The following is a 15591-nucleotide window of genomic DNA, read 5'->3' as shown; positions in this document are numbered from 1 at the left end:
AGCTGATATTCATTCAGCTTAGCAGCTTAGAGGGCTCTGTATGTGTGTTCTCTCCAAACCTGCCTGATCTGATCTGCCTAGCTCAGCGCTGAGAAACCTCACTGTCATCCATTTTAAACCCTCACTTAGGGAGCAGCCAGTCATCTGCAGAGGTGTAAACATTGCCTGGCTACCCATCCACATCGCTACGGGCCAACTAATGTTTCTTCTCCACGATGAGTCTGGATTTTCCCCCCTCCTGATGATTTCTAGCACGTCAACACATTCTGACCTTTCAGATTGGTCCCAGAAACCGATGGGTTGGGCCAGAGCTGGCCTACATGATGATGTTAACTTTGATACTCTGATTTGTTAGAGGCGATCCAATTGCTGATTAATTTTTGTACCTCACCCCTCATTTTGAAGTCACACAAACGACTTATAGGATGGCAGTTTCAGGCTGAATGTACTGTATGTACCGATCCATATAACAGTGTAATTAAATTCAGAGTGAGTCCTCAGGCAAGTGTAAACCTACACTTTTAGTGCAAGCATCTCATGTTCTGACCTTGGTATCACTCCCTCACTTACAGTACAAATATGAAAGATCATAAGAGAAGTGTCTTTGGTTTTGTGAGCTTACTGTTGCCATCTTTTGGGTAAATGATTAGGATAGGAAACTTTCCCAATATAAAGCTGATTCGTCCTTGTACTGCCGACCTCACTTGGGATGTGAACCCTCGTTCGTAACAACGACAACACTACTTAAGGTTTCAGGGGTGTTGATGTCATTGTATGATCATGGCTAGAGCTCATTAGATAACTAGTTTACATCTACACCCCAACAACTGGCAGAGCCCACCATGTGATCTGAGTTATGCCACCACGAACGATGGTTCCCAGTTGGTCCGTTATAGCCTAAAACCAGGCAGGTACTGTATGTTGATGTACCACCTAGGTTACACAAATTAATACAATGTACATGCCTGTGTAACAGCAATATAATACAAGTTTACATTTCGGTTGGTAACTTGAACAGCATGGACCAATCAATATTTTCAGTAGCCTATATTGGTATTTTGATAGCCTAATATCGTGAGGAATCGAATCCAATTTTCAAGTCTGCTATTCCTAAATCCCTCGCGCGGCCAGTCGATTCTGGAGAGCAGCTGATCACCTGCAACAAGAGGGCGGACGGCACATTTTACGACTGCAACGAAAAGGATTTGAAGGGATGCATGTTTGCTTTCTCTAAGTGAAGTCGGATACAAATTGTCTAAAGGAGCACAATTAGTAAATGAGAAATTGCATCGGCATCCTCACGCGGTTGAGGCCAAGTTGATTAGGAACCGAGGATAGCACAAGCAGCATTTTTTTCTGCGTAATTCGCAGCAAGAATTCAGATTTGACACGGACAGCATACGGTGAGACTACGCATTATGCGTAGGAATCGATCGCAAAACATTTCCTGGATCCTATTTCGGCGTTGAGAAGGTAAATACTGTCAGTGACTACAGATGATCACAGGTCCCCCCCTCCCCAACAGCACAGAGGCTATCAGGCAAATGGTAGCCGCTGTGAGTCGGGCGAAGAGCGAGAGACCAAACCCGGAAGATTTCGGACAGATGGAATAGAAAGAATGCTGCTCTCTCAAAATGCATCACAGTAGACGGATAAGCTGACCAAACAAATATACAGCAAACGTTCAGCGCTGATTATGACGCTGGGGTTTAAATAATATGTTTTAAACTGTCCGAGAACTGACAAAATGCATGTGCAAACTGATCAGCTGGATTGTTGAAATGACTTGGTCGGCGCTGACGCTGTCTGATGGCTCAAACTGCATAATAGCCAAATGGCATTTTATTTTGCGTCGACTTGACGTTTGGATCTCCAATATTGGATCAGTTGTCTAGCTAAAAGTTCGGATGAAAGTAAACAACTGGTGCAATGTTAAACTACATGGTCCGGAGCGTAATGTACTGTTCGTGCTGAAGCGTATGGGTCCTGCGTACTCAAGCTCCCGACTCCCACACAAAAAGGATTGTCTCTGTTGCGGGGGGTGCAGTGCAGTAGCTGTCACAGCTCCACATCTGGCTACTGACTGGATAGTTAACTAGCTAGCTAGCTAACTGTTTTTCCTCTTGGGAAGCTAGTGAGGTTGAATGAGTTTCTGCATCATTCGAGAGAAAGATTGCTTTGTGAAATCACCTCGGTGGTTATCGTGTTCCGAAGAAGGGACCTGTATTTTGGACAATATCTGAGATCAATCGAACAGTTTGAAGTGGTTCACAGCTGTCTTCTTAGCGAAAACACATAAGGACTTTGCGTAAGTCACGTATTTTTAAAGGCAAAGATAGGGTGACATTGCAGTCTCATCATATTGGAAATAACGTCGCCCGACAAAAAAAAAGTGAAAGTGGGGCATTGTCCGTCACACGTATTAACGCAGTGGGATTTGTACGTCTGGTCGGCGTTTCCCCCCACCCTTCCCTTGGTGACGGTGATGGGTCGGAAGCGGTGTGTCGGTGCAGATTGTTCCAAGATGGCGGCCGGGTGCTGCGGGGTGAAGAAGCAGAAGCTGTCGGGATCCCCCGGGTCGGGGGGTCCTGGCGGGGTGGGGGCGGGAAACGGAGTGGCAGGGACCGGACATTGTGGATCGGACTTGGGGATTGGTTCCTCCTCGACTGTGGCGGCAGGGAACATGAATCGAGTGAACGGCCTGGGGTGTCCTGGGGGTAGTAGTAGTAGCACCAACGCGTTGTCCCCAACCCCGGGAGGCTACAACTCAACTGGCCTCTCCCCGAATCTAAGCCCGGGATCTGGTTCGGGAAGTGGAGGCAGGAAGATGGTTGTTTCGGCGGAGATGTGCTGCTTCTGTTTCGACGTGCTTTATTGCCATCTGTATGGATACCAACCTCCCCGAACACCTAGGTTTACAAACGATTCCTAGTAAGTTTCGTCCTAATATTATGTTGTTAAGTAGTAGCTACTATTGCTAACGTTAATGACTGAATAAGCAATGTTATCGACTGTGTAGTAAACGTTCTTACCTAACGTTAGCCAGCAAGTTACAGCAAGCAGATAACAAAACAATTGTAATGTAGTAGTGAAAATAAAAGTAAATTGGTTGAGCTGTGCAACTTTCGTAAATTAATATATTGCTGCTGCTACTTGGATAAAGTTTACTTTCACTGGGTGGTGTGGTGCTTACGTCTGCTAGCTAGCTCAACAAAGAAAAACAGTAGCTAGTTAGCATTAAAGGCTACGTTAGCTTGGTAGCCAGCAAGGGCGAGTTTCAACTTTACAGTTTAGAAAGTTTAGAAAACACCACACAATTGGTGTGTTACTTCGCGTGGTGTGTTTGTCTATTTTTTTCCTGTGTTGTGAAAATGACACGGCTTGATTATATTCCTTCATCCAAAGTCGAGATCTAGAATTTAACTAGCTGCCTTGTCTGTGTCAATCGACCATGACAGAGGACGGGTTCCCACTAGATAGGCCAGCGGCAAAGTCAAAATTGGCTGTATCGTATAAAACCAACATTTACCTTTTTGGTCTTAGTTCAAGGTTAGGGTTAGGCATACAGCTAGCAGTGTGTCTCATAAAGCCACATTACACATTGACTTGCTAGATGTGGCAACACCAAAGATGCTATTCGATACGCAAAAAAAATGTGAACCACATCGACGGAGTTATACCTGACAGGTATAATCGACGATACTGATCAGTGATGACACAGGGGCCTACGATTTAAAATACGATCTAGCCTGTGTTTCAGACAACTATAGACATACCTATTTGATGCAAGGACTATCCGTCTGTGAGATTGACTATACCTAACTACATTGCTTGTTTACAAAAACCGTAAGGATTAATTATAGAGACCCCCTCTAGTAATTTAATAGGATATGTCATAAACCCTCAAAGTTACAGAATTTATTCAAAATGGCAGCCATATTGGTCAGGGAGAAATCCAAACCAGTCTATTTGGAATGAACAGCAGAAGAGGTATAGTCCTGATTTTACCTTTGCAGGAAAATAAATGTAACTCATGTGATATGTACATTGTGTAATATAATTATTGTCATATGATTGTGTTTTGAGTTTATACACGTTATGGGTTTTATATGCGTTTTCTGTATAAATATCCTCTAAAAATATGTAAACAGACCATAAATGTAAAAAAATATGATTTATTGGAAAGCTGCAAATGATATTATATGATACAATATCAATACTTATTGCATTTACAACTCGTCTAAATCCTATCGTCAACTGATTTGACAGTGTATGGCTGTGGATTGACTACATTGTTTGAATGGAATGTTATATTGGCAGTTCATTTGAAAAATGTATGGAACCATTCCTCTAAAACTGTCTGGCTAGCTGACAACATACAGTGCAGATAAATTCTCCAAATGCATTTTTATTTTTTTTACACTGTTTTATCACAGCACTGGTAAGCCATGGTTGCTCAACTACCTGACCAACATGGCTGACCTTTGGCCATCATATGAAGTTTCACGTCCATTCTAGTATTCTTATTAGTAGCCTACCCCCATTCTAGTATTCTTATTTGTAGCCTACAACCTTCGTTTTGGTTTATGATAGTGTAATTTACAGTTGTCCTAAACTCAAGTCATAACTGACATTCTTCAAGAATCCATACAGCATTGAATGTAATAACCATTAAAAAGCTGGCCAGCTTCTACATATTGTTCATTTAAAGGGGGAGGTTTGTCCACAACACATTCATGACTAGAGACAATATTTTATGCAATATTAGGCCTACATTTACCAATGGCATAGTGTTAAAATCCCAATATGTGTATTTTCTGTTGGTAATGACGGTCTACACACTTAGTTAGGCATACATCATTACATCATCAGTTATTACAGCCAACCTAACAGCCAAAGTAGCTTTAGGGAGCTGTTGTCATGGTGGCCTTTCCTTGCTCACAGTAAACATTGGGATGATATTTTTAATGAGATGCCAATGTACTTTTCTCCTCTAAGGCTGTTAAAATGGTAATTGGCCATTGCACAGCTAGGTAACTGGGAAGCATTCTCTGCATGCTAGTGTGCAAGACCACATTTTAACAGATAGGCATGTCATTTACAAACCAAATATGGCTCTCAGCCACCTTTTTGTAGCATTGTTACTACCATATACATTTCACACGGACTCTGTCTATTCACACAAGTGTTTATTAGAAGAAAAAACCAATGTGGGGTACACACAAGTGTTAACTAGTATATTAGTGCTGTGCCTTCATTTCAAAGTAAAATCAACATCCTGTCCATTATTCTATATCAATGTAGATGTTTGAAACATTAATGGGAGGCCTGGAGACAAACTCTATTGATACCATTAATTTCAACATTGTTTTCTTCTTTATAGCAAATCCTGACAACATGCAGTCATTTCTTCCTTACTATATTTAACACACCATTTTTTCCAAATGTATAATAATTGCCTGCTTAAAACATACTTATGCGTCAAGGCATTTTGACATGTTTTATTTTGTTTAGGGACAATAACGTATGACTATCTTATAGATACAGAGTTTTGCCACCCGCCTTTATCATCATGCCTTTTGGAAATGGCCAGACGTTTGTTTCTATAGATATGTAAAGGAAAGGGTGCATATTTATATTTAACATATTTATCTCTTTGCAATCTCCCTTTTAGTTATTCAATTACAGGAGCAATTATGGTTAAGTGCCTTGCTCAAGGGAAATGTCGACAGGTTTTTCACCTAGTCCGCCCGGGGATTCAAACCAGCAACCTCTCAGTTACTGGCCCAACGCTCTTAACCACTAGGCTACCTGTCGCCCTGCTAGGCTACCTCACAAAAATGCATAAACCGGATCACACAAACTATATGCTTCCCATTTTGTTAATGTTGGAAAGAGGAAGAGTAGCGGTAGAGCCATTGATTGAGAGTTGGACACTTGATTCCAGGTCTCCGTTTACACACGCTGGGATTTCTTGACTTAGAGGTCTATGTATAGACTTACTAGTGTGAGAATCCTGGTAGCTGTTAGTTTATTGGAGGTGATTTCCCCTTGATTCCTAAGTACCAGCTCAGTGTCTGTTTAACAGTGAAACTAATTCAGCCTCACTAGACAGTTCTGTCACAAGTCGAACATCTTGTGTATGTTGGGGATACTCCGTATTCACCCAGTCTGAATTAGTGTGTTTTGTGAGTGTTACATGAAGCAGTAACCTGATAGTGCTCAGGGCCATGGTGATGATGCACTGTAATCTGTTGATCCGTTTGATGCCCACTGTCCTAGGATTTAGGGGTCAAGTGAAAGTTCTGCCTGATGTCAGAAAATGGGACTGAAAATCCAAGCAGAGTGAGGCAGATGGAAAGGGGTGGAGGAGGTTGAAAGCCCAGTTTTATTTTCATTCATTGGGAATTTCCATGTGAAATAATTTATTTGATATCCAGTTCCGCTCTTTTGGGAAGATTGAAACAAAACCTGAAAAAAATGTGTTGGGCTGTTTTTCTTCAATAGACGGCATCTCATACATTCACATTCATATGCTTGTTTGAAGTTACACATTCTTAAATAGGGAATTGTTCACCCAGAGGTAGTTGTTTGCAACATGCTTGTAATGTTGGGATGTAATGCAGAGGGAAGAGATGAGTAATGCCATGATGGGTATACTAGAGGCAACAGCATACACACATGTTCAAGCCCCTCCCTGCTGTTCTGACATTAGTATGGTACTAATACAGAGAGTGCTGTCTGCAATCTCTTTCCAGCTATGAAGACAAGGAACTGAACACCGCTCTGCTTTTCTATATTTTAACACCGGTGTCATCTTTATGCTAATTTTAGATTTGAATGGCAAGGGCTTTCCCTGTGTTGAGAGACTCAGTTCCTCTCCAAGTCTACCCCCACTTGCATTAGCCTATACGTCTAAAATGGAGATGGGAGTAGTCTGATCCATCCAGGCCAGTGTGTTTACCACCAGGAGGATTCACCTGATCAGCGTGGATAAGCTCCAAGAGGAGGGTTGTTGCCATAACCATGGCTGTATATAACATAGCTGCTCTACCAGGGCTCTAATGAACATTAAACTTACCTCAAGCCTCGTGCTCAATTTATTCTAGACTACTAGAATGTGGTAGATGAACTGGGCCTGCCAGGTTGAAACCGAGTGCCACACACAACATGGTGATTTCTGCTTGAGGAACTGATGATGTGAGGAACATGACACCAGCCCCTCCCACACCCCATCTGATCTCTGTACACACTCCTGCCCACAACACCAGCTCCACCTGTGACCCATAAATCAGAAGCCAAAGGAGTGTAATATGTGACTTATGGCAATTTTTGAATCTCCTGAATAATTGCCCCCTCAGTGTGAAAGCTGGGACTGGGTACTATAGTGCAATGTGTAATTGTGACTATGGTGGGCAGTGATGTCATCAGGACTGATTAGTAGTCAGTCTGCAGTGGGAAGGTGTCTGTGTGTGAACTGGGCTCCAGATGTAGCAATGCGCATTAAAACGCCCCTGCAGCCTTTTCTAGTGTTTCCACTGTTTGGGGATGGCACTTATTTGAATGGACTGATTGGTACAGAGGAGAGGATTTGAAGCACTTCCTAAAACATTTCATGCGATGACATAGTTCAGATGAAGGGGTAATATGTACCTGTCAAGTTCTTCCATTTGGTTCGTTCCTCGTCAAAAAGCACCAGAAAGAGGATTGACACCCACCATCTGAGATGGTTCTGAAATAGTTTCTGTTGTTAGAAACAGATCAGATTAGCGTTATGTGAACATTATTTTGCCGCAGCACCATACTACTTGTTAGACATAGGGAACTGATACTGTATACTCATTGGTGTAGTGGGTTTGGTGTGGGGGGTCCATGGGTGGTCTTTGACAATTTATTGGGATTCCTCATGTCTCAGTCATTTATAGAAAAAAAGTTTGGTCCCAACTATATTTATTAGATATTTAAGTCCTATAAATTAAAAGGCCAATTTAGGTGCAATTAGCTTAATTTCTCACAGATCAAATAATATAAAATACAAAAATGTCACAGGAATGCTAATCTTATATGTTTATAACTATATATATATATTATTTCAGACAATCTGAGATGGTGGGTGTAATGGCTTGCTGAAATGTATTTGACTTACTCACTGCTTTAAATTAGGACTGAGTGACTAACTGGGCTCAGTTAAATATGCTTGATAAAGCTTTTTAAAAGCAGCCCTTGTTTGATGTGCTTTGCAGAGACACACTGTCTGTGTCCTCAGGGTTGGACCTCTGCAGTGCAGAACGCTGGTTCTCCGACTGGATTCCATCCCAATGTGTTTTTGTGAGTTGAGATGAAATCGTTTAGGCCTATCACACGTTGCTACCCATCCATCACCAATGATCCATTCATCCATCAACACTGGATGGATACCAAATGGGTAGTGTTGGATCACCCTTTTACTCATGTACACTGAACAAAAATATAAACATTACATGCAACGATTTCAAAGATTTGACTGAGTTACAGTTCATATAAGGTAATCAGTCAATTTAAATAAATTCATTAGGACCTAATCTATAGATGTCACGTGACTGGGAATACAGATATGCAGGTAGGGGCGGGGATCAAAAAAACAGTGCGCATCTGGTGTGACCACCATTTGCCTCATGCCATGTGACACATCTCCTTTGCATGGAGTTGATCAGGCTGTGATTGTGGCCTGTGGATTGTTATACCACTCCTCTTCAATAGCTGTGTGAAGTTGCTGGATATTGGTGGGAACTGGAACACACTGTCATACACGTCAATTCAGAGATTCCCAAAAATGCTCAACGGGTGACACGTCAGGCAAGTTATGCTGACCATGGAAGAACTGGGACATTTTCAGCTTCCAGGAATTGTGTACAGATCCTTGTGACATGGGGTGTGCAATTATCATGCTAAAACATTTGGTGATGGTGGCAGATGAATGGCACAACATCAGGATCTCGTCACGGTATCTCTGCATTGATATTTCCATTGATAAAATGCAATTGTGTTTGTTGTCCATAGCTTATGCCTGCCCATACAATAAACCCACCACCACCACGATGGGTCACGCTGTTCACAATGTTGACATCAGTAAACCGCTTGCCCACATGACGCCATCTGCCCGGTACAGTTGAAACCGGGATTCATCTGTGAAGCGAGCACTTTTCCAGCATGGCAATGGCCATCGAATGTGAGCAGTTGCTCCCCATCGATGAGCAAATGTTGAAGTCGGTTTCAACGCTGAACTGCAGTCAGACCCTGGTGAGGACGACAAACATGAAGATGAGTTTCCCTGAGACGGTTTCTGACAGTTTATGCACAGTTTCATCAGCTGTCCGGGAAGTTGGTCTCATACGATCCGGCGGGTGAAGAAGTCTGATGTGGAGGTCCTGGACTGGTTTGGTTACACGTGGTCTTCGGTTGTGATGCCGGTTGGACATACTGCCAAATTCTTTAAAATTACATTGGAAGCGGCTTATGGTAGAGAAATTAACATTACATTCTCAGCCAACCGATCTGATGGACATTCCTGCAATCCGCATGCAAATTGCATGCTCCCTAAACTTGAGAGATGTGATATTGTGTTGTGTGACACAACTGCAAATTTTAGAGTGGCCTTTTATGGTCCCCAGCACAAGGTGCACCTGTGTAATGGTCATGCTGTTTAATCAGCTTCATGCTACACCTGTCAGGTGCATGGATTATATTGTCAAAGGAGAAATGCCTTTTAACAGGGATTTAAATAAATTTGTGCACATAATTTGAGAGAAATAAGCTTTTGTGCATATGGACAATTTCTGTGATCTTTTATTTCAGCTCATGAAACATGGGGCCAACACTTTACATGTTGCGTTGATATTTTTTGTTCAGTGTAGTTTAATCACCCTTTAACACATGTTTAATTGAAATCATTGAGAATGTGTCTGCTCTTCACTCTTCAGGCACACACAGCAGTCTGGATGGGGGCTGGTATGGTATGTGAAGATGGTGTTGGCTGTGGGTGGGTGGGGGAATGGATGATGAGTGGAATCGTCAAGGACACAGTATGGCACGTGATGCAATAGGACATCCCTTTAGTATGTGGCCAGAAGGCTGGGATTACTCTTCAGAATGGGCACACAGAACCGAGTGGGAGCTCTGCCAAAAAAGCTAGAGTAGAGGGACAGAGGAAAAATTGCCTGAATTACGCATAGCATAGTGAGCATCTAATAGGGGCCTGGGGAATATAATAATTTAATTTTGACTCTCAGTGGACACAAAGACGATCATGCTGCTGTGTTGTTACCTGTCTGAACGGCAAAGATTATTTTTCTTTTTTCTAGCTTTTTAAACCCAGGACACCCCCACAGTCTCCCTTTCATATCTGAAGTGCCCAATGGTCCAGTGTGCTATTTTCGTGACTCAGCCATGGGGTTTTTAGAAAGATTCTCTTGTTTGCTCAGACCTCATGGTGTGATTGATTTATCAGCAGTTCATTAAGATAAATCCATGTTGACTCGCAGGAGTCTGGCTTTTGTAACGCACTGAACCCATCAACCCTGGCTGCATGTCAAAAATGTTCCCTGTCGCCCTTCCCCCCAGAACTCTTAACACTCACCATAGAATGTTTAGTTAGCAGGCACAACTGGCCGCTCACTCGTAAGAGATTCATCATGGATTCTTGTCAGGAAACTGTATGATAGACAAATGTTCTAACGGAAATCCTTTTGAAGTAGAATTTCATGGTTTGGAAATGGAACCTCAGCTTTTGTCAGACCAATGGAAAACAGTCATTAAAGGTGGTCTTTCACCCCACAATGGTGACTGGGGTCACAACTGTAGCTCTTGTCAAGTGTCCCTACCTCTGCACTTGCTTTCCCATAGATGAATGTCTTGGCTCACACAGCCTCTCTCTCAGGCTGCTGCTCACCTTATTTGCCAAGGGGTTCATCAGCCAGATTAAAAGCGATTCATTTTAAGTAGGGAGCTGCAGGCTGCGGCCGTCAGTCTCTTGGGTTGGGTAGGTCTCTACTGCATAGCCAGGAAGTGGCCTGCCTGACGGATGGACTGACTCACTCACTGGCTGTCTGGAGGAGTTTGTCTGTCTGAAGTCAACCTATTACAGCAGAGCTGCCCACTCGCTTCAAAAGTATGGAGTTGTCTGTCTGTCCCTTGAGAGATCACTTCTTATTAGGATCAACTGACATCAATCAAGCAAGTTTGCGATGCCTCTGTCTTACACACACACTCACTCAGACATACTTTTTTTTCTCCTGTGCAGTCTTCCTCCTCTCTCTACAGTCTTCTTTCAGACTGTGAAGTGTTTGTCCACTGTTGTGTTATTTCCAGGCGCTTATCGAGTGCTGTCTGTGCAGTCCAGAGAGTACTTGATTTGAATGTAGATTGCTCCTCAGCTATTCCTCACTCTGAACACATGTTGAGGATTAAGAATATTGACATTGTTGATTAGTAAGCAACTGACTTCTCTCTCCACCTCCTTTCCCTACTCTATCATATTCTTTCCCAAGACCGTCTTTCCTCCCTCCCCTCTGTATTGCCCCGGCTTTTAAATATACATGAAGTCATGAGCTTCAAGAAAGGCATTGATACTAAGAATAGGTACATTTTCTTTTCCTGGCCCTTTCTTTTTGAGGTGGTCATCATGGTAGATGTATCTACCTCCACATTGTGCCCTACTGGACTGATGTAATTCTTCTTCTGGGGAAGTGAGTTTATACAATAGAGAGTGTATTAATACTCAGCTCAGAGACGTCTCCTTAAGTATGAATGAGGCTGGAACCCTCATACGTCATCCTTCTCTGCCCAGATCAGGACTAGTTAAGCTATTTGAAAGTGGTCTATATTAACAAAGTGTATTAACCCATGCAAGTATTAGCCTTTTGTGTGGGAAAATACTTAGCGACAGTAATCCTGGGGGTAATTGAGAAAAGGTGATTTGAGGGCTAAGAGGTGGAGCTGCTGCCATGCTTTTAGGTGATTAATTGGACACACTAATCTGCAATATTCCCTGCATATAAGCAAATTGTGTTGGTGTGTTAAACATGTACAGTTGAAGTCAGAAGTTTACATACATCTTAGCCAAATACATTCAATCTCAGTTTTTCACCATTCCTGACATTTAATCCTAGTAAAAAATTCCCTGTTTTAGGTCAGTTAGTATCACCACTTTATTTTAAGAATGTGAAATGTCAGAATAATAGTAGAGAAAATGAGTTATTTCAGCTTTTATTTCTTTCATCGCATTCCCAGTGGGTCAGAAGTTTACATACACTCAATTAGTATTTGGTAGCATTGCCTTTAAATTGTTTAACTTGGGTCAAACATTTCGGGGAGCCTTCCACAAGCTTCCCACAATAAATTGTGTGAATTTTGGCCCATTCCTCATGACAGAGCTGGTGTAACTCAGTCAGGTTTGTAGGCCTCCTGGCTCGCACACGCTTTTTCAGTTCTGCCCACAAATGTTCTATGGGATTGAGGTCAGGGCTTTGTGATGGCCACTCCAATACCTTGACTTTGTTGTCCTTAAGCCATTTTGCCACAACTTGGAAGTATGCTTGGGGTCATTATCCATTTGGAAGACCCATTTGCGACCAAGCATTAACTTCTTGACTGATGTCTTGAGATGTTGCTTCAATATATCCACATCATTTTCCTTCCTCACAACGCCATCTATTTTGTGGAGTGCACCAGTCCGTCCTGCAGCAAAGCACCCCCAAAACATGATGCTGCCACCTCCGTGCTTCACGACTGGGATGGTGTTCTCAGCTTGCAAGCCTCACAACATGATGCTGCCACCTCCGTGCTTCACGACTGGGATGGTGTTCTTCAGCTTGCAAGCCTCACAACATGATGTTGCCACCTCTGTGCTTCACTACTGGGATGGTGTTCTTCAGCTTGCAAGCCTCCCCCTTTTCCTCCAAACATAACGATGGTCATTATGTCCAAACAGTTCTATTTTTGTTTCATCATACCAGAGGACATTTCTCCAAAATGGATCTTTGTCCCCATGAGCAGTTGCAAACCGTAGTCTTACTTTTTTATGGCGGTTTTAGAGCAGTGGCTTCTCCGTTGCTGAGCTGCCTTTCAGGTTATGACGTTATAGGACTCATTCTTCTGTGGATATAGATACTTTTGTACCTGTTTCCTCCAGCATCTTCACAAGGTCCTTTGCTGTTGCTCTGGGAATGATTTGCACTTTTCGCACCAAAGTACGTTCATCTCTAGGAGACAGAACACGTCTCCTTCCTGAGTGGTATGACGGCTGCATAGTCCCATGGTGTTTATACTTGTACAGATTAACGTGGTACCTTCAGGCTTTTGGAAATTGTTCCCAAGGATGAACCAGCCTTTTTTTCCCCTGAGGTCTTGGCTGATTTCTTTTGATTTTCCCATGATGTCAAGCAAAGAGGCACTGGGTTTGAAGGTAGGTCTTGAAATACAGTGGGGCAAAAGAGTATTTAGTCAGCCACCAATTGTGCAAGTTCTCCCACTTAAAAAGATGAGAGAGGCCTGTAATTTTCATCATAGGCACACTTCAACTATGACAGACAAAAAATCCATAAAATCACACTGTAGGATTTTTAATGAATTTATTTGCAAATTATGGTGGAAAATAAGTATTTGGTCACCTACAAACAAGCAAGATTTCTGGCTCTCACAGACCTGTAACTTCTTCTTTAAGAGGCTCCTCTGTCCTCCACTCGTTACCTGTATTAATGGCACCTGTTTGAACTTGTTATCAGTATAAAAGACACCTGTCCACAACCTCAAACAGTCACACTTCAAACTCCACTATGGCCAAGACCAAAGAGCTGTCAAAGGACACCAGAAACAAAATTGTAGACCTGCACCAGGCTGGGAAGACTGAATCTGTAATAGGTAAGCAGCTTGGTTTGAAGAAATCAACTGTGGGAGCAATTATTAGGACATGGTAGACATACAAGACCACTGATAATCTCCCTCGATCTGGGGCTCCACGCAAGATCTCACCCCGTGGGGTCAAAATGATCACAAGAACGGTGAGCAAAAATCCCATAACCACATGGGAGGACCTAGTGAATGACCTGCAGAGAGCTGGGACCAAAGTAACAAAGCATACCATCAGTAACACACTACGCTGCCAGGGACTCAAATCTTGCAGTGCCAGACGTGTCCCCCTGCTTAAGCCAGTACATGTCCAGGCACGTCTGAAATTTGCTAGAGAGCATTTGGATGATCCAGAAGAAGATTGGGAGAATGTCATATGGTCAGATGAAACCAAAATATAACTTTTTGGTAAACACTCAACTTGTCGTGTTTGGAGGACAAAGAATGCTGAGTTGCGTATTGAGATAAACTTTTGTTATTGACCAAATAGTTATTTTCCACCATAATTTGCAAATAAATTAATTAAAAATCCTACAATGTGATTTTCTGGATTTTTTTTCCTCATTTTGTCTGTCATAGTTGAAGTGCACCTATGATGAAAATTACAGGCCTCTCATCTTTTTAAGTGGGAGAACTTGCACTATTGGTGGCTGACTAAATACTTTTTTGCCCCACTGTACATACACAGGTACACCCCCAGTTGACTCAAATGATGTCAATTAGCCTATCAGAAGTTTCTAAAGCCATGACATCATTTTCTGGAATTTTCCAAGCTGTTTAAAGGCACAGTCAACTTAGTGTATGTAAACTTCTGACCCACTGGAATTGTGATACATATATTATTTCATTTATAATTCAATCTGTAAACAATTGTTGGAAAAAAATTACTGTCATTGATTGTGTCATTGACAAAGTTGATGTCCTAACCGATTTGTCAAACTATAGTTTGTTAGCAAGACATTTGTGGAGTGGTTGAAAAATGATTTTTAATGACTCCAACCTAAGTGTATGTAAACATCTGACTTCAACTGTGTATGTTGTTTTTTTGTTGGTAGAGAGTAAACATAACATGTAGGCTACTACGGGTACTTTGTCAGTTTACAGAGAACGCAAAGCATTATATCTGCTGGTGCATGAAATTCTCTGGGCACACATAACGCAAGACAAAATGTCACTGACTGCTGCCTCGCTTGATTTTAAAATGGATTTTTAGCTCAAATTGATTTTAGCTCCCAATGCGCAGTCAAACTCAAACTATGGTGCTGACTGAGTCTATATGGCCATGACAAACAGGCAGAGTAAACTGGACATGTTGCTGCTTTGACAGAAAAGGTTAACTTTACTTTGATCTAGAGAACACCTGAATGTAAATCCAGAGAGCTATGCTATGTCTAATAGCAAACTGTAACAGAAATCTCATGTAGCAATCTTATTTTTAGTACTTGCTATACACGTTGTCAATCAATATCTATCAGTGCAATGTTAGTTGAGAAAGACCTTTGTTGTCAGTGTCACCACTAGGAATGTGAGAAATCAATTCAAATATTGTGTCCACAATTGTTTTTCTCAACCCTACAGCGCATTCAAAAAGTATTCAGACCCCTTGACTTTTTCCACATTTTGTTACGTTATAGCCTTATTCTGAAATCAAATAAATAGTCCCCCCCATCAATCTACACACAATATCCCATAATGACGAAGCAAAAA

At 42.1% G+C, this 15591-nt stretch overlaps 1 protein-coding gene across 2 annotated transcripts in view; it reads left to right on the top strand.

Annotated features, from left to right (window-relative positions):
* Positions 1 to 1188: 1188 nt before the first annotated feature.
* Positions 1189 to 15591, top strand: part of LOC110509945 (AMME syndrome candidate gene 1 protein) — a 34317-nt gene continuing 19914 nt past the window's right edge. For both annotated transcript variants that reach the window (XR_005040504.1, XM_021591173.2), the window contains exon 1: positions 1189 to 2931. Coding sequence is in view for 1 of the 2 variants with exons in the window: in XM_021591173.2 (XP_021446848.1) it covers positions 2486 to 2931 (446 nt within the window). In the remaining variant the exon portion in view is untranslated. The remainder of the gene's footprint in view (positions 2932 to 15591) is intronic.

This window comes from Oncorhynchus mykiss, chromosome Y, assembly GCF_013265735.2.
Source record: "Oncorhynchus mykiss isolate Arlee chromosome Y, USDA_OmykA_1.1, whole genome shotgun sequence".
In the NCBI taxonomy this organism is placed as follows: Eukaryota; Metazoa; Chordata; class Actinopteri; order Salmoniformes; family Salmonidae; genus Oncorhynchus; species Oncorhynchus mykiss.
Note: the sequence above shows the minus strand (reverse complement) of the source record. Positions and strands in the feature narration are given on the sequence as shown.